We start from the raw sequence: 19,517 nt of genomic DNA on the forward strand, positions 1-19,517 counted from the left end.
TCAAACCACAAAAGAAGAAGGGCTGACAATCAGAGTTTTGTCTTTTCAGAGGTGTGAGAATAACCTGCGACTGGAGGCTTGTGCTGTGGGCGGTGCTTGGAGAATGCCATACTTCATTCTTGTCTGCTCCCCAATTGTATGTAAATCTGTAGATTGGCCAAGTTGTGTTCCTGTTTTGCACTTTGGTTATGAGCTAATATTTTAAAAAAAAAAGGGGGGGGGGGCAGTAAGCCTGTAAAGTAGTAAGATACTAGGCTCTCATATCAACTAATAATGGTTGGTGCTAAAATAGTGATCTGTCACAATGTCAAGTTCTCCTTTCAGCAATTGCACGATGAAATAGTCTTTAAAACTGAGTTTATTTAAGTAGTTTCTCTTAGCGCGCACACACACAGACATTTCTGTATGCAATTAAAAGAAACATTGAGTATTTATTAAACTAGAATCTGAGATTTGCTTTGTACACGATACTGTATCCAGTCTTGTCGTGTTACATACATACTATTAAAATCTCAAATTATATTAGTATAAATACATTTTGGTAAACTTCCCACTTTGTTGGAACGATTGAGACAGTGACAGACTGGTACATCAAAAATGGAAAACTTTGACCTGTTGCTTCTTTTTGAATGATAGCTTGGTAGGGATATGTGAGTTGATCTCTTTTGGGTTTTTGGCTCTGTTCTTCACTTAAGTTATTCAAAGTAGAAATAAAAGGCCACTCTTTCTCCCTCTTTGGCGTACTTCAATGAAGTTTTCTTATTTGAGTGATCCCAAGACACCTTTCCAAAGTCTTCCAGCCAAGTGAAAGCCTAATATTTGTTGTATAAAATATGAAGTAATTCAGAATGAAGCTATAAACCATGATCTAATGATATCGTTGTTGAGTACAGGCTAATGGTAAACTGGTTTTTTTGAGTTTATAGGATGAACTATAAAGAAGGAAATGTATGTCTAAATGTGCTTTAGAATGGCATTTGAATGGAATGGTAGAAAAGGAGAAGAAAAAAAAAATATCAGTGCATGACAATACTGTGCTACCTAGCATTCTATCACAGCATTCCTGTATGCAACGTCTGTAAAGAAATAAGGATTCTTTTTGTTTGTCTAAGAAAGAGATATTTTATTACAAGTGAACGCTTACTGTAATGTATATATACTCAATGAAACATTAGGGATTTGTATAGTTTGGGGTGGGGTTTTTTTGTTGTTAAAAGCATTCAACAAGCAAATGTTTGGTCAGGGGAGGCCCTCTATATGCGAGTGAGACATGCTTACAGCTTGGCTTTTTGAAGGGAAAACAAAGGGCTAAGTGGAGATGCTAATACAGGCATATTTTAATGCTGTCTTTTGTCAAGTTACAGTGTTGTACTTCAAGCATTAAAGCATTACTACACTCCCTCTTTTGCCCTCACATAATTATACAGTTAATTATCTTTATTGGGTTGTGCATAAAGGGACTTGTAAGATTTCTTAATGGTCATTTATTCACTGTGTTTTGGACTGTACTGACTCAGTTCCTACAAAGGCTTTGATGGCTTTCTGCGTTTCTTATCAACAATTCCATAAGACATTTTCACAGGCTTTTGTCTCTTTCTACTTAGTTTTGTTCAAAAAGGTTTTCAAAATTTGAATATATTTTTAAGAAACATGTCCAAGTATAGGGATCAGGAAGGGATTATGGGAACCTAGAGGCATTGTAAGAAAGCTAATTTGATCAAGAAATTTATTTTAAATGGAAGCAAACTAATTGCGGATGGTCTGAGTAATAGACATTGCTGTTCTAGCTTCGTTCGGTGGAGTAAGAACTTTTTTGCTGAAAAATGGCCCTCAGTCAGATTTGTTGCCAAGGGCCGGCAGATCCCTCCCCACGTCCTTCAGGGGATGCTGTTCTAGGAGGAAGAGAGCCCTTCTCCTTTCCGTCAGTGTGATGGAGAGACCTGAGCAAACTGGTACCCAAACCTGTGATGGCTAGAAAAGAGAAGACTATTCCAGTGCCATGGCATCCCTAGAGCCCAAGTCCCCCGGGTGGTGCCCCCCTGCAGCAGCAGGGAAAGGGGAGGAGGCGCAGGCTGGGGTACCTCTGCATAAGTAAGGAGGGCCAGGAAGAAGGAGCTAAAAATCACAGGGTAGCTGAAAATATGATAGCCTCTACTTTTAATAAAAGAGCAAGTTCTGAGCAAATATCTTCATTTTAGGGGACTCCCATTTTTTTCCAATTTTTTTTTTTTTTCCCCATTTTTGTTTCCTTTTTTAACTTTTGGACTTAGCAATATATTATGTTTGTGGAGATGGTGGTTGAGAAACAGCAAAGTCCAGGTCCGTTTTTTAGTTACTAGCTGTCAAATTTTATTGAAAGTCCAGAAGAAGTCTGCCCAGAGAGTGGTGAAGTTGATAGTGCAGTAACAGTGTTACTGTCTGAAGGTTGGAATCTCCTTGGATTCTCCTTCTGGAAGCACAATGCCAACTCATTATTAAAAAAAAAAAAAAAAATAAATCTTTTTTTTCTTCCTTTAAAGCACAGTCGTAAGCAGCTGTGGCTATTAAAACTCTGGGCAGTCATGATTTTCTTCTTTTTCAGTCTCTGTGGATCCCTTTTTGGAGAAGGGCTCTTTTGACATTGCAGGGGAGGTCCACCAGCTGTTTGACTGGCAGGAGCAGTCTGCCTGCCCCTTGGTAGTTTAATTCCTGTCTATACTAGGATAGCTTGCACTTCACTGAGCAGCAGACAGGTCAGGACACTTGGCAGGAGAAGGTTGAGAGACAAAGGCAGCAGGCTGTGGGGAGCTGAATCACCAGGCTGAAAGTTTTTTTTTTTTTTAAAAAAGAAATCATGCCACTTTAGAAGCAAAGTTTTTAGCGATGTTCTTCCATTATTAGTAGACTTGACAAAGTAAGAACGACAAAATGTCCAAACCTGGGAAAACTGCCATCAACCATGGCTTGGTTCCTGTTGATCTTAAAAGTGCCAAAGAACCTCTACCACACCAAACCGTGATGAAGATATTTAGCATCAGCATCATTGCACAGGGCCTGCCCTTCTGCCGTAGGCGGGTAAGTGTAAAAGTCTTTAAAACCTGAATTTTGATCACTTGGCTTGTAGCTCAGTGCTTTGTCATGGTGCGTTCATTCCATGAGGAAATACTTGTATCTGTATTATCTGTTCACTCAGGGTGCCACAGAGGAGCCCTCGGATCGTTTGTTTCAATAATTCTTGTGCTTTAATTTAATTAAAATCCATACATGTTGTCTTAGCTATTACTCATTTAAAGGGACATGCCAGAGATTCTTTTGTAGTTGTAAACCACGCAGATGAAAAAAAATGCTGTACAAAATAGGTGCGTTCGTAAAAGTGTATTTTGCTGTTATTTACTCTTTTAGGTGATGTAGAGAGTTTGGAGTAAAATCCATTGAATGCAGTTCTGAATTGTATTGGCACATGCGACTTGTTGGATACTAAAGTAGAGAATTTAGAGGTGCTAAACTAATTAATATTTAAACATTTTTAGTAAGAATTCTTAAAATACAATTTTAATACTTTTGTAACTCAGTAACGGAGATAACATTTTTGCTGTTACAGAAAATAAAAATAGCATGTTACTATGTGGAGGTTGCGATATAGTTTATATATAGACAATCCTAGCCTGACAAACTACCACGGGTCTTATGCTACAGCTTCAGGAACTATATGAATAAAGTGGCTCTTAAAGCACATTATATGAGTAATCAAAGACTCTTTAAAATTTTGTTCTCTCGGTAATATACAATTTTTGAATAAAAAGTTAGTATTTTCAAATCAAGTTATATCATGATTTCATTACTCAGTTTACATACTGCTGAGCTCATATTCTTTAAAGTAAAATTAATTTTTCTTCTTTATTACTCCTTGGAACTTTTTTCAGTAAAATTATAAATAAATTTGCTTTTCATAATGTATTTTCCCAACACTACTTTGAGTTTTCTATTGCTACGGAATAAATACTATTTCCATTTATTGATGCAAGTTTTAAAATCTAGCTCAGCTTTTGTAAATGTGCTGGCTTTCCTTGGATGTCAACATACTCCTTTTTAGTAAACTGAGTTAAATCACAGGCGAAATTTAAATTTGACAAGATCACCTTTGAAAGCTTGATTTCTTTTTACCATGTTGCTTTGAACGTCTGAGAATGTTTCTTACATGCAAAAGGTATATGGCGTGTGTTGAAAGCTAGCAACATAATATCAGCCTGCAGCAATGTGAAAATTAGAACACATATATATACACATGACTGTTTAATATTGGATCATGTGCATTTCAGGAAAGTATTTTTTTTCTGAATTTCAATATTACACATGTGTGTTTGCTGAACATTGAATAGGAACATTTCATAAGGTTGAAAGTGATAAAGCAACCCTCTGTATTTTAATAGATGTGCTTTCCAATTTTTTATATGAATTGAGAACTGTTTGCTTGAAAATAAGCATTTGGAATATGTTTGGATAGTTTTAGTTACTTTGTCTTGGATAAAGCATAGTATACAGCATAGAAGATAAGTTTAGTAGATATATTTCACAAGTCTTTTTGTGGCTGTATTAGTACATTGTACTGTTGGAACTTTAATGCTGATGTTTTATGTGTGTATTTTCTGTAATGAGAAGTGTGGTCACACATTAACTTATCACAAATACGAAAAAAATACTTTCTAAAGCAGTTCTCTGAAGACTTTGCATTGTTTCCAAACGATCACAGTCTATCTCGGTTCTCCTGTCCTACACACGTTCAAGCAGTCAGTGTAATGATTCAGAGATTTTAGGTCTAGCAGGGTTTAAGAAGCTGTTCAACATCTACTTTTCTTTTATCATTGGGACTAAGGTGGAAATTAAGAAATGCTGTAAATGTATGTTTTACCAGCTAAGATATCCTCAATCTATTTAAGTTTATCATGCCTTCTGAAACGTAATAATTCTCAGTATGACGGCTGCTGATAGTGGAAAAGATGAGAGCTCTGCCTTTAGTTTCATGCCTTGCAGCACTCAAAGCCTGCATGTAACTCAAAACGATTACCATATTGGGTTCCTTCCATGCTAACACACGTAGGTTGCATATAACATCTGCATTTTCATTTCTGCATATTAAAAAAAACCCCAAACCTAATTTTGCCGATCAACAGGCGAGAGAATCAATACTTTTGTTATGTAGATTTATCATTTTATTAAACATAGCAAGAACCAAAAAAGTATTTTCATGTGAAATATGAGTTCTGACACGAAGTCTTCACTGATACGCAACTCTTGGATTTATTTTTTTAAATTCTACTTTTCATTTAATAAGTAATGCATTGAATTATCTAGCCTTTAATGTTCAGAGCTAAACCTGATGTGCTTTAGAACATGAGCTACAGTTTGCTTCTAGGTTATTGAGTTGGTTGTACGTCAATACCAACTTTTTTCAGGCAAGTGTGTGATTGGGCCGTTCAAACACCGGCCTGACTTAAGGATTATCGACCTTCTCCTTGTTTGAACTCATTTCTTCCCCTCCTTAATTGTACATTAAACCAAGCAAAACATCTTCAAAATGTGTACTATGATCCTTGGGAATAAAAGTACTTCCGTTATGAGAGCTGACGATTCATAGCTTCTGCATCCTCTGCATTAGTTATATTGGGCTTCTATCAAGAAGTGCACTATAAATGGTCACTGGACTTGACAGTTTGCCCTTATGCATTTTGTCAGTTTGCTCATGTAGTTAAAATACTTGTCTGCAATACTACTAATCTGAATCCAGTTAAAAATAGTATTACTTAGCATTCTTTGTGTAGCACTTGAGAATAACTTTAGTGCATAGCTCTAAAAGTACTGTACCTACACAATAAATGAGATATAGCTGTGGTCCTCTTTAGCTATTAACATATCTTTTGTAGGCACTGAAGTAGATTTTGCAGTATAATGTGAAGAAGCAATGAATACTTTTCAACTAGTACACACTTTAGGTATCGGATATCATTTAGCTCTTGAGTGCACTGTAACTGCAACTGATCACTGAACATACTTATGAGATAGTCACGCGAGTCAGATATGTTCCAAAATCAAGTGCTGTATTTTGTTTGCCAAAAATTGGTCTCTTAATTAACTATGTGATTTTTCCCTTAGACTGCTCTTAAACCACTAACAGTAGAAATGTTTTTCCTTCTAAACTGTTGTAATTCTTCACTATTTCAAAAGCTGTACTTTAAATAGATTTCTTCCTTCTTTAGTTTTCTGTGGTTTTTTCCTGGAAAAGTCCAGTACGTGTTGCTTTTGGAGGTTGCTGTATAACAATTTCATCACACTGAATATACGTTTTTAAGAAGTGCTAATAAGCTGGAGAATTTGTGAAAGTGACTTGTTCACTTGCAGCATTCCTTCATTTCAAGTGGCTTCCAGTAGCACTGAATTGTTATAAAGCAGGGTTTTTGGTGTGTACCCCCTGGTATTCCAAGCTAGAAAAGTCAAGGTAATAAATGTATCCGTTTTCAGTGCCCGTACTCTCAGAAACCCAAAGATTCTGTTACACTGTACCGTTTTGTGAGAATAGTTTCACTATATGCGTGTATGTTTCACCGTTAAAATATATCCAACCAAATTTTGGCAATTGATCAACTTAGTTCATCAATGAAATGCTTCTCTCTGTAGGAGGTACTTGTGTGTTAGGTGAACATAGGATAAAGCATTTAAGCATTGATTTAGATACCAGCCTGTGTTTTTTGTGTAAGAGCATCCACTTTTTGTGTAAAAGCATCCACTTTTGTGTAAGAGCATCCACGCATTACACATGGTATCGGTCCGTTTGTTACTACAGTAGAGCACTTGGAATGAGACTCCGGTTCCTTTTCCTTCCTCTGGTTGACTGGTATGCTAATAATTATTATTTGAAATACTAGTGTGTCTTACGCATGAACAACTTCACTTATTTGGACTTGTTTCTTTATTCCTTCATTTCTGTGTTAAAACAACCAAAACACCCTTTTCATTGTCAGTCAAATCTATGTAAATGCTTGCGCCTGCAGTTTAACCAAGTAGTCCATCCGTTTAGTTTTTCAGGGAAATGTAGTCCTGCATTTTGCTGCAGTAAATCATATTTCTTGCTTGAGTACAGCACATTATTTCAGGGACAACAGTAAGAAGTTACTTAATGGACAAAAAACTATTTAGCTTTCTCTGAAATGGTATATCCTCCCATCTTACACTTCCCTGTGTTTCAGCTGACTTTGGATCAGGTCCTGAGTAATATGAAAAAGAACTAAACTATTTTTGCCCTAAACTCGAAATGAAAAAAAAATTATTTCTTTTTCCTTTGGAATTTCTTACCATTTGGTAAGAAGAGACTGTCAGAAGAGCGTAAAGAAAAAAAATGTGTGAAAATGTGCGTATGTGTGCACATATATATATGTATATGTGTATAATTTTTTGATTTAAAACTTAAGGGAGTCTTAAGAGTTTGTCACTGGACAAATTGGAGCACTCCCACATGCCTGTGTCTTCTGCAAGAGACCTTTTGGTTCTGGGCTTTGTGGTAGGGAACTTGCATTATGGCCACTGGTGGTAAGAAGCCTCTTTGAGTGGCTGTCAGAAATAACTTTCCTTCGAGAAAAGGGCTTAACCTTTACTTCAGATTCCCTTTTTTGTGTTAGAATTTGTCACCCGAACGGAAGTATGGATCATGGACTGATCAGTTGATACCTGCATGAAAGGAAGTTTGTTCTTGTCCCCTATGCTTGTTTCTCATAAATGAGTGTGTCCATTGCTCTGGATATCCAAATATTCACAATAAAGCCAGCCTTACAGAGGTTTTACTTTTCATTGTTAAACTTATAATTTATAGTGTTCATTTTCTTGCTTTTATTATTTTTGGAGTTTCCATTTTGGAAGATCTTCAGAATGAAACAGGAGAACTTCAGAGGTCCAGCAGAAGGAAGTTAACTGAAAAGGCAGATGGTTTTGAGTGGAAAGAAAAGAATACTGAAAATCTACAGGAATGAGCAAGACTAAGTCTTGTGTAACACTCTGCCTAGAGGGTAGCTCCTTTTAGAAGACAAATAATATTGAATAATTAACTATTTCCTCTCTTTTTTAAAATATATGCAAGTATTTCCACTGTGAACCTGCTTTTCCCGTGCCTTTCATCTCCTCTCACAAGGGGGATAAAAGTTCTTCCTGTGTGAGGTGATAGCCTTGAAGAAAAGCAATATGTTACTTATTTTCTCAACGTGGAGCAGAGGCAGTCTAAAAATTATCTTCTTCACCTTTCTTTTTTTTTTTCCTTCTTTCTGCAATTGTCTCTTTCATTTTGCTTGCAAACCAGTTGACTCTGTACTGTACTTGAGAGGGAATAAAATAGGAATCACAGAAGTGGAAAAAGAAGTGGACAGATCCTCAATTATCTGGTCAACTCAAGGTGGGGTGGTTCCGCCTGACTCAGCTGAATAGCCTTGAGGTCTCCCAGTCTGTGCTTATAAGAGGTTTGCCAAGCGTTACCAAAATCCATATGGTTTTTTTTTTAACCTCAAAACCATGGATACTGTCAGGTGTAGCCAGTGTTTACGGCTCTGTAGAACTAGATGTTCTACATCATATGCAGAAGTATGTTCTACTTCATACACAGATGTATGCTTCTGTCTGCCCCTCCCCTTCCATGGGGTGTTACAGAAGCTCTGGTCTTAAGATAGCCATTTGTAGGAGGGAGCACTTAGTTTGCTGTTCAAGCAGCTGTTCCCTGTGTCCCCTGGAAAAAAGAAAATTGCTAGCTAAAAGCTGCATATCTAGTCCAACCTGCTGTACTGGGTCAAAAATACTTGGACAATCGCTGACAACCTCTGACTACTTGCTTGGGGTTTTGGTGTGGTGGGGTGTTTTTGTGGGGTTCGTTCGTTGGTTTTGGGTTTTTTCTTTACTCTCCAGACCTCCACTGCAACACATGTCATGTCACTCCCAGAGATTGCTTTTTCAGAATGTTCAGTGATCCTCTGTCACCATACTGACTCTTTGAGAAACACTTTTATATTTAAATTGTTCTACCTATTTCTGGCCAAGATAAAAGCAGCAATCGGAAACTCATTTATATTTCATGCTAGCTAAAATGGTTTTCTTTGTGGTTTTGATGCATTGAAAACTTCTATTTCTCGTGCAATGAGCAGTGCTGTCTGTTACGAACGATGCGCGGGTGCAGATGCTAAAAGCATGTTACAATGATGCTGCAGTCAGTCAGTTCCCTTCAGGAGGTGTCAGAAGGAAGGTTGCCTGGGCAATTTTACTCCTTTGTGCCCAGTTGTTTGGATGTTTTTAGAAACCTTTATTGTTATTCACGTTGAGCTATTCAAACATGCTGGATTGACTTTGTGAAAGCTCTTTACCTGCTTAAAAGTCTGTCTGTTTTATTGTCTCAAGCTGTGGAGGTTATAGCATCCAGCAGAAGAACAGAGGGAATGGGGAGACGGCAGTCATGCCATAAACTGACCCAGCTGCCTCTTTGCTGATTGATCATGCCGGAGGGGAACTCATGAAATGTGTAATTAAATACTTCATTTACTGCTTTGAAACCTAATTGCCTTAAACTGTGAATCTCCTCTTTCTTGTTTTGCAGTCCCTTGTATCACTAAGTAAACACTTCTTGTCCTTCTACAACAAATGAAGCCATTTTAATTTCCTGAACAGATTTTTTTCAGGTATGGCGAAAGGATCCTTTGTGAGGAAAACATGCTTTGTCATGTCATGACTATCTTTTAATACAGGAACACAAAGAGGGCAAATTAGTTTTAACTGGCAGTCTTTATTCTGGCATTCCCCAGATTTTGAGTGGAAGTCAAACTGAACTAGAATGACACCCAGACAAGTCATAAGCAGGGTTGTAGCATTAGCATCTAGCTCTTGGACCTCTGCCTCTTACCACAAACGATTGATTGTCATTCCTTATGTGATGAACCGTCACTGTCAGGGAATGATGGTTTTGCCAGTTTAAATAGTTCCACTCCTCAGAGCAAAGATCCCATGTCGTTCCTAGTTTTACTGCTCGGCGTGTGTTTTTTTTTCCAAACTCTTGTGTGAGGCTCTGGTCTGCCCTATGTTACTCGCCCTTCACCTAGTTTTGGACTGCTAATTCTGCTTTCTCCCCACAGCTTCTCATTGATATTCATCCTCTATTAAAAGTGGGCCTCTCTTTCCGCTCTCTCCCTTTGCCCTGTTTCCAGCTCCTGGTACACTTATTTATCTTCGTTTCATGATAAAATTGTTTGAAAATATAGTTTTGCATAGGGACAACAGCAGTATCTTTCTAAATTCTGTTCAGGTATTTTATAACGTTACTCAGTTGTTTAAAAAGGCAAGAAACAACACTGGAGTTGACGTGACTTTTGCCTTTCCTTATTTTTAGTCAAGGAAGTCTGTACTCAAAAGTATTTTTTGAGTAACCAGTTTGATTGCAAGGTTTCTTGGTAAGAGGATTGAGATGGTTGCAGATCATTTGTGTAGTCATGTGCAGTTTGATCACATTTCAGAAAAACTTCTCTAGTTACTCGCCTCTCAAATGGACATGATTTTAATAGTAAAATATACAATCCATGAAGTAGGGTAATGATTTTTATTAAAAATTCATATTATAATTGCAAACAGTACTACATTTTTAATATGCTGCAAATATACATGTTTGTGAAAGAGAAGTGTTTGTTATGTATGTCATATGAAAATGTTGATCCTGTGCAAGAAGGTGATACAGTAAGTCTGGTTTTAATGGCTTTGCTACTACCGTAACATTTTGAGGTAGTAGGCAAAACATTAAGATTTGTGTGTGTGTGGTGTTTTTCATTTGTTTTGTAGATCATATTCTAACATATTGCAAGACCACCAAAGATCTGCTGACCCTAAACTGATCGGTAAAGGGAGGACAGAAGAAGAATGAGTTAAAATGCATAAATGAAACTAAAAGTCTAAATACATTCTTCTATGTATGTTCTTCCCTTATGAATTATCTGAGTTTAGCAATACTTCCTTAACCCAACTTACTTAGTATCAAAGGAATCAGAACACTTGGTAAATGCTAATGTATTAAACTTGTGAGCTAGGGAATTGTTTTTGATTTACAGGGAATAGTATAATAATGTGGCAAATACAGCAGATGTTTTGTGTTGTAATTAGTAAAACATGCTTCTTCCCTCTCTGTTTCAGTTGATTCATTATTTCAGATAGTTTATTAAGCTTGTATATGCTGTATTGCTCTGCCTATGCGAGGTAGTAGATAGAATTTAATTTGTAAATTACGAAAACGAGGCAACTTGTATGTAGAAGACTCAGGTAGGTAAAAGAGTTATTTTAGGAATCTGCAATATGTAAATACGTGCAAATTTGAGACCAGATATTTTAAAATGTGTAACTTCCTGTGGAATTTCTAAAATTGCATTTGATTCCAGTTTCTGTAGTCGGCATATATTTCAGCTTATAATGTAGCTAGTGTATAATGAAGGTAGTAGGTTGCAGAATACTGCTCTTGCATGGTATCATGTGGGATCTTCCCTCATGATTTAGATGCCCCCATTTATATATACAGACATGGGATTAAAAAGCGTACTTTTATTGACAAATACTACTATTTGTATTATAATAATATTGTCCTAAATGCTGTATGCAAAACTGTCCCTGTACAGAGAGCTTACTGCTTGTAGAAATGAAAGACAGAAGACAAAATGGGAATAGAAACATAATGTGTTGTTAGCTACTAGAAACAGAAAATTGTTCCTTGGCTCATAGGTCAGGATTCTGTAGGTGACACTATACTGCTCTGTTTGTAAGGGTACTCTCCCAACAGAATTTTACTTTCTGAAAATTGAAAAAGAACAGCAGAGGAGGTGCTACAAAGCTACTTCTGGTATATTTTTAGCAACTTTTTCTTTCCTACTTACCCTGTGTTTAGGTAGACTTACTACTATAGTTAAACAGTTAAGATTTTGTTGCTCTTAGTCAATCTGCATGATACAGTGTTCTGTAAGTACAAATGGCAGTCTCTTCCAAAGCATGTTGCTATTAATAAACCCTAACATAAGATTACTTCTCATGATAACAGCAGCAGCTGGCAAGAATGTTTGCAATTTTAACATATTTGCAGCACTACTACGTTCTGTCTTGCATTTCTCCTGTTGTTCGTTGTCAGTGAAATTTTAGACTGAGTTCTTATCATGAATTTCTTCATGGCCTCGCAGTCTGCCCTTCTTTTGCCTCCCCTTCTTCAAATCCTGTCTAGATACCAAGTTATCAAACAAGTCCTCTACTGTCTAGCGCCTTTTCTGTCCACACAGCTTTTCTAAAGCATCTCTCTTTTCTTTCCTGCCTTTTTACACCCACAGTGTTCTGTCCTTTGCCTCTGCGCTTATGCTGCATGCAGTTCTGGGAAGCCCGTCCTGCCCGTGCACCTCCTTTAATGCAATGAATTACCTGTAGCTGGCTAATCTAGTATTTCCTAGCCATCAGGTTGAAGAAATGTAAAAATACAAGTGCTACTGCATCTATTAATTAATTTTTTAAATACCCGCATTTAGGTTTAAGTATAATAAATGAAGTATTAAAATATTACGTGTCAATCAATTTCCACTTCTTACCCTCACTTTATCTCCAGGCAGATCATAAACTCTCGTAGTTGTTACCAATTCACTTCTCTTGAATAGCATCCAGATATAGATGCTTGTACGGGAGGAATGTGTTTGTTTTAAACAATAATAATCTTCTGTTTGTTTCATGTATTAGACATGTAAGCTTGCCACTTATTTGCAGTTTCCATTCACACTGATGCAAGAAATAAGTAAGATTATTTAACAGACACTGCACATGGCAAAAAATCTAATCATACAAATTAAAGAAAGCGAGGCTACATCATCCCTTTAGCCTATAGCAGGATCTATGGTCTCTGCTATTTCTGACTGAGATTTATCTAGTGGTATAAAATTGCTTCTGATAGAAATTGTTACTTTTCTCATCATGTTTGAAATATCATTATGTGTTGAGGTCACTTTGGACTATAAAAATTTGACACTAATTGCAATTAATGTGAGGGCTGAAATTAATTTCCAGATTTATTAAGGACATATGTCCATAGCAGTATTTCTTCACTTTAGAAAGAAAATGGATTAGAATAATAACAGCAGCTATTTTGGTCGGTGCCTAATTCATATGTAATATTATGTGGATTAAAATTGCAAAAGTAGATTCATTTTTTAAAGACACCCCTGCCTCCCATGGGTTAGGGAAAGTTTGTTATAATTTTATTGGAATTATTCCACTTAATTGTCAAATTAGTTTGCTGTAAATTTCTTTTAGTTTCTTCTCTGCTTCTGTTTTCTTGTTGCATAAAGAGCTGGTCATCATGGGGGAAAACTTGAGTGAGTTGTAGCCATTCCCTCCGAGAAAAAGAAGAGGAGGCAGCTTGAACCGCCTGGTACCAAGCTGTGTGAGTGATTGTGGTTTTCCATGAGATATGTTGGCATAACTTAAGTTAACTTTCCAAATGGCCTGCATCTTGCGCTGCCTTACTGAGTGAAATTTCTTTGGAGCGTCTGATTAACGTGGATCACTTTCTGGACCTGGCACCACCTCAGTCTGTTACATCTGTTCAACCTGTCTTCCTTGGTTTGTCCTGTGCATTCCCATGAAGGGTTGTATCCAGATGCAGCTGTCTTGCAGGCACAGTACTAAGCCCTGCGCCAATCCTGAGATTTCTGGGAAGGCATCCAAACTTCTGAGAGGGTCAAGAGGAAATAGTTTCCTGTTCTGAAGTGCTGGCCCATTTTAATTTGAGCACACAAGTGAATGTTTTAAATGTCCAGAAATACTGCATATTTGTCTGTTTATGGCTGTGTTTAGCAGGTCCAGCCTTACTTTTCTTGATTGAGGAAGAGCTTGTATCAGAAGTGACCTATCCTTTCTGGTGTGTCGAGAAAGTAGATGCTTGAAGACATCTAAGACATCCTCAGGGAATTAATTAATTCCTGAAAACATGGCAATGAGGAGAGGCGGGTGCGGAAACCTTTGCCACCCACTCCAACTTCTCTCTTTCTTCCTGATACAGAGGGAAACATGCAGTAAAAATTCTTACTGGTCACTGAAGTGCAGGAATATTAAAAACCATAGTTTGCACCTCTTTCCACTAATTTAGAGTGCCTTTCTCACTTGGGGGACCTAATTTATAGAAACAGGTAGCATTGGCAGCTCCTTGCAGTGGACACGGAGACCATATGAATTCATAATTGCAGAAAATTTTCAGCATATTCTTTGGGCTTCAGTAGACAATTTTTATGTCCCCTGAGGTTATTCAGCCATAGTTACCCAGTCATAATAGGTACTGCAAGCCTAATAAAACTAATCTTTCAAGAGACATCTGTGTTTGTTTGCTCTTAGCATTGTCTGCCTTTTGTGTATGTATGTTGATATAAAAATTGAGACATGTTATTTAGTAATTGGCCCTAAGGCCTTGTATTTTCTTGGTGATTTTAAGATTTGTAATTCAGATTTGCACTACTTAGGCATGAACAATGTTAGTGAGCAAAAACCCTTTAAATTGAACTGTCTTCTCTGTGAAGAGATAACTCTAATCTTCATGATATAGACACCGAAATGTGTAAATTTTTTTAACGAGTGTATGCATAATGTACAGTATTTGTATATTTATGTATTTGGAGGAAGGTAAAAGAATCCTTTTTGCAAAGGTACTTGCATTGACACAAATCAAGCCTCAGTGAGGTGAAATAAAGAAGTATACTAAGTAGTAGTTTTAAATGTCATTTAAACTATTTTCTACTGTTTCTCCAATCTTTATTTCAGATTGCCTGTATCTCAGAGTTGTTCTACCTTTTTGCTTAGCCTTCAGAACCATGAAGTCAGGACACCTATTTGTGCATTTTCATGCAAGAAATTCCTTGCTGTGAGGCAACACAGGACACACGCTTTGTTCTTGATCCATTTTTTCTGTATTCCTGTAATGTAGCACAAATTTGAAGCTTTGATCTCTCTTTACTAGGACTTTTAACTTCTTTACAGAGTTTTGAGAAGTAGTTCATGTTTTGATGGTATGTGGACATACGGGGAATGAATATTCTGTGGAGTCTTGAGACTAAACCTGAAGTACTGCTTTTTTTTAGCTTACTAGGAGACAAATTTGGGGGAAAAGAGGAAGGAGGAGGTGGAGAAAGGGAATTAAATACAAATGTTGGGACTCTGAAGATACTGTACTCCTTTATAGATGTTTCTAATTTAATTTTCTAAAACAAATACTGAAATTAAGGGGAAAAATAACTGCTGTTGCAAAGTAGCCAACAAAATGAAAGCAATTGAATAAATTGTCTTTTTTCCCCAAATGTGGCCTCCTCTGTATCGTATGTATCTTAGGAGAGTATTGTCCAACTATTTTATTCTAATCTTTAAATTAGCTCAGCATTATCAATGAGCTTTTTAAATTTTCTCTCAAAGAACAAAAAAATCAGTATGCATTCCAGTAGAGAGGACATACAAATGTATGTTGTCTTTGAAGAATCAGAGTGCCAGATATTGAATGTGGCATTCCAAAGCAGGTAATGACAGGGATCACAAAGATGTTGCCCTATTAAAAACCTAATATATGCAACCATCTTTGTATTTCTGAAAGAATGTCAGTTGCTACTTATAAATATGCTAAAAACCTTTCTGAACTTCTGAATTCCTTTGACAGTGCTTGTGAACTTCATGGTCTATTTTTAAAATACAATGTATAATTTTCATTCTGTAGTATGCAATATTAAAGCTAGTAGGTAATTGCTTCCTTTCGTCTTCCATTCAGAATTGGGGAGTCATAGCAGCTTGTTTTCTAATACTATTTAATAACAATCCTCAGAATACATACACAGATATAGATGCTGTTCTCTATTTCTTTCAGAGCTGTTTTTTCAGTGAGAATTTTAAGATTTCGTTCTAGTTTCCTTCTAGCTTCTTGCCAATAAGTAGTGGCAGTGCTGCTTTGTAAGACTCTGCCCTTGCTTTTGTGTGTATCTATCATAGACATATGAAAAACTGTATCAAACACAAAAGTTTTATCTGGGCTGGTTTAGGTGCATCTTCATTAAGGGTTTTCACAACTAGACAAATTAGCAAATTTACTACTATTATCCAGCAGAACAAACCTTAAGCTCCTCCCTTTCCATTTTACTTTCCCTTCATATTATCTTCTATTCTAGCTTTAAAGTAATCAGAATTTTTTTAGTAAAAACAAGTGCTTAGTTTTTAATTGGAAAAATATTAAATGGGAGAAACATTGCATATTGTCTTTTAATGTATTATAAATAAGGAAACTTTTTTTCTTTCTCCAGTCCTTCCCCCCTCACCCCTTTAAAAATAGTAACGAAATAAATTCTGCCAACTTAGCCTCAGCACACAGTTTCTATTCTATACAGACAAGAGAGGAGGCAAGAACCAAGGTATAGTTTTAAGTAGTAGCTTTATAAACAAATCTGGAAACTAAGTTAATCTTTCCTTATGTCCTTCTTTTCCTTCTTTCTTTCATGTTACGTATGGCTGCTGTCATATTCTCCAAACTTGCAAACAGCTGCTGCTAAGAACCCCTATCTTCCCTTGTTTGACTTGGAAAAGCAGCAGTGGTTTCTTTCCTGTTAAACCAAAATGGAAAAAATACTGGCGTTGAATGCTGGCCACATCTCAGGTTGCAACAAGTTAAAGTTGGAGGTCTCTGAGATGATACAGAAAAGATGTTTCAAGAACTGGATACTCATGATGTTCTGACTAGTCCCTGATCTAGAAGGCATCTAGCACAGAGCCAAAGGCACATAAGACAACTCCACCCTGTCGTAATCCCGTTGGGAATAGTATCATTTCCACTGGGAGGGGGCACCTCTTGAAGGTCATGGGATCATTTCTACTTTTCTCTTCTGTCAACTTTCCATACTACTGAGACTTTAGAAATGCATTTGGTTTTGTGGACATAAAATTCAGTTGTTGCGTCAGGTAGCTTGTTAACAAATCTCAAACTGAAATCTTCCTCAGATTTTGCTGTCCTGTTTTCAGTAAAATTGTATGTATTTCTTTACCACGTATGATAAGACGTTTTCAATATATAAATGGAACTGGAGATAACTGAAATTACGCTATCTTGTGTGTCATACATATATATATAAAAAATTTGGAATGGGGAAAAAATTGTCTGGGATATATGAATTTTTTCTGAAAATGTAATTTTGCCTCTGAGAATGTGTTTACCTCATTGGGTCTAAATAGTTAGTATTCATTGGATCAAGATTTAGAGAAAGACAATTTTTCCATACAGAAGTAACAGAAGGTGTAGGCAGGAGAATTAAACACCGCTGCATAGAGACTCTCTGAAAAGATAATTTGAGGGCACTACTTTGTAAACAAAATTCATTAGGTGTTGAAAAATCATCACTGCATTTAAAGTGCAAAATGTGTTTTCTTCATTTATGAATGAGGATGTTTGAGCTCTGATTTACAGCTGTGTAAATCTGATTCTTACCTAAAAGCAAAATCAGAAGTGGTCAGGAGCATTTGGTAGATTGCTCTAAATGAAAGTTGTGAGAGATTCACCTTATCTACAGACAGAACCTAAGCTACATTTTGTGTGCTCTTAGCAGTGATTTAGTTCCTTTACAGTGGTTGCTTGAAGGGAAATGGCATTTTCTGCTTCTCTGGTGGATGCTTCAAATTCAGAGACTTTTTAGCGATACTACAGTTACCACGGGGCAGAGAAAGCCAGGCACTGCCACACCAGTCCCAGGCTAGTTTTTTAGATTGCATTTAGTAGGCAACAGCATTGCTTTGTTGCCTACAAATGACATGAGATACACAGAAAGTGAGACTGACAAAAGACGGAACGGAAAAATGAGTGGCTATAGTACCAAGCAGCCAGAGCTGTATTGTGAAAAATGTGGCTGTTTCTGTGTATGCATGTCATCAAAATAGAAAGCTTTTGTAGTGGTAGAAGTTATTGAAGTATTTTTTTAGTACTCCCAGGGTGGCAATCGCAGTTGACAAGAACTTTCCATCATTTTAAAAAGTCACACTGTAGATTATACCGTGAAGTCTCTCTAACAAGATTATATTCTTGAGAAAGAATATATCATAACTTGTTTGAGAATCCATTCATTTTGTAAAAAGAAGACCTGACACTGAGTGTTGGACAGCCAAACTATGCCGTAGTTCCTTTTTAATCTTGTTTTATGTCTTGCTTGCAGAGTCGAAGATGAGTTGGTTGTAGTTACAGCGATCTTACCTCTAGGTGCCACCAGTATGATAGAAATACAACCCCCTGTTCTTAATCAAAAACCTGTCAATTAACCTGATACTGAAGTTGTAAGTAGCAACCTCTTTCACAGAGAAGAAGCCCCTGAAGAGGACATGGTGGTTCCCTTAAGTGCCAGCTTCCTTCAAAGCTCAGAATGGGTGTTTTAAGGAAAAGATCCCATATAGTACATTGATTGACACTTTTGTGTAAAAAAACCCATATGACTACGCAGAGGAGAAAATAAAATACATAATGGTGCAGATGTTATCACGGAAATAACTGTAATAACTGTTTTTCAAGATTTATTATAAAACAACTGTCTCGTCTTTTAAGTCCCCTTCTTTCTACTTGCATGTAGTCAGACGAAAAAGCTTGAATTTTGTTTTCCCGTTGTTAGTAGAGGATCCTTTGGATATTATCTTTATGGTTATGGAAAACAGGTTTTTGCTATACCTAGCATGCCATTATTTATGATGTGTTTTTTTTATTAGAAACCATTTCTTGCCACAGTTTGTTAGTGAGGAGATGCCCTACCCTGACCTTGGTGAAGAAGCTGTGTGAGAAGTCCTTGTCAAGCTGGATTCTTAATACATAGTAAACACACAAAGCTACAGTAATAATAATGTAGTAAAATCTGATTGGCGGGGGTTGCTGTAAGTTCAAAAAAAGGGAGATTGTCCTTAAGTGTCATTTTTACCAGTATTGTGAAGAATGCAATTGTACTGAAGTTTGAAGTCTCTCAGTGCATAAATTTCCAAAATATATCACTCAGAGAACCATTCTGCACCCTTTTTTGTAACTGTTGATAATCCAGACTTAATTTTTCCTTTTCCTCCTTGAAAAAGTTGTGCTTGTATGCAGGTGACTTGACCAGTCTAATAGACATGGGTTTAGTCTATGATGAAAATTAAATTATCACCAGACTCTGCTAAGCTAGATGGATTTTTGGCTTGACCCAGAGACACATTTGTGGTGTTCTTGTGAACTATAGCATGCCTAAAATGTCCCATGGACTTAATAAAGTGCACATAGAAGGAAGAATGCTGATGTACCATTTATTTTGAGTTACCATACCAATGTAATGGACAGAATAGATTTAAGGTATTTTATAAGCAAAATCTATTTCTAAGGTACATTTTCTACTTAAGGCTATGCTTATCTTATGTACCATATGAACATTTGTAGCACATGAAGTATTTTGAATATAAACTTTAAAAAATTGCAAATTTTGCCAAACATTTTT

General features: G+C 36.7%; 1 protein-coding gene across 2 annotated transcripts in view; it reads left to right on the forward strand.

Moving 5' to 3' along the window:
• Nucleotides 1-19,517, forward strand: part of FBXW7 (F-box and WD repeat domain containing 7) — a 103,020-nt gene that overhangs the window by 16,216 nt on the left and 67,287 nt on the right. Inside the window, exon 1 of one of the 2 annotated variants that reach the window (XM_059817736.1) lies at nucleotides 2,797-3,054. The exons of the other annotated variant lie outside the window; for it this stretch is intronic. Within the exon in view, the coding sequence (XP_059673719.1) occupies nucleotides 2,908-3,054 (147 nt within the window). The 5' untranslated portion in view covers nucleotides 2,797-2,907. Of the gene's footprint in view, nucleotides 1-2,796; nucleotides 3,055-19,517 lie in introns of those variants that run through there. 2 annotated transcript variants of the gene reach the window in all.

This window comes from Gavia stellata, chromosome 5, assembly GCF_030936135.1.
Source record: "Gavia stellata isolate bGavSte3 chromosome 5, bGavSte3.hap2, whole genome shotgun sequence".
In the NCBI taxonomy this organism is placed as follows: domain Eukaryota; kingdom Metazoa; phylum Chordata; class Aves; order Gaviiformes; family Gaviidae; genus Gavia; species Gavia stellata.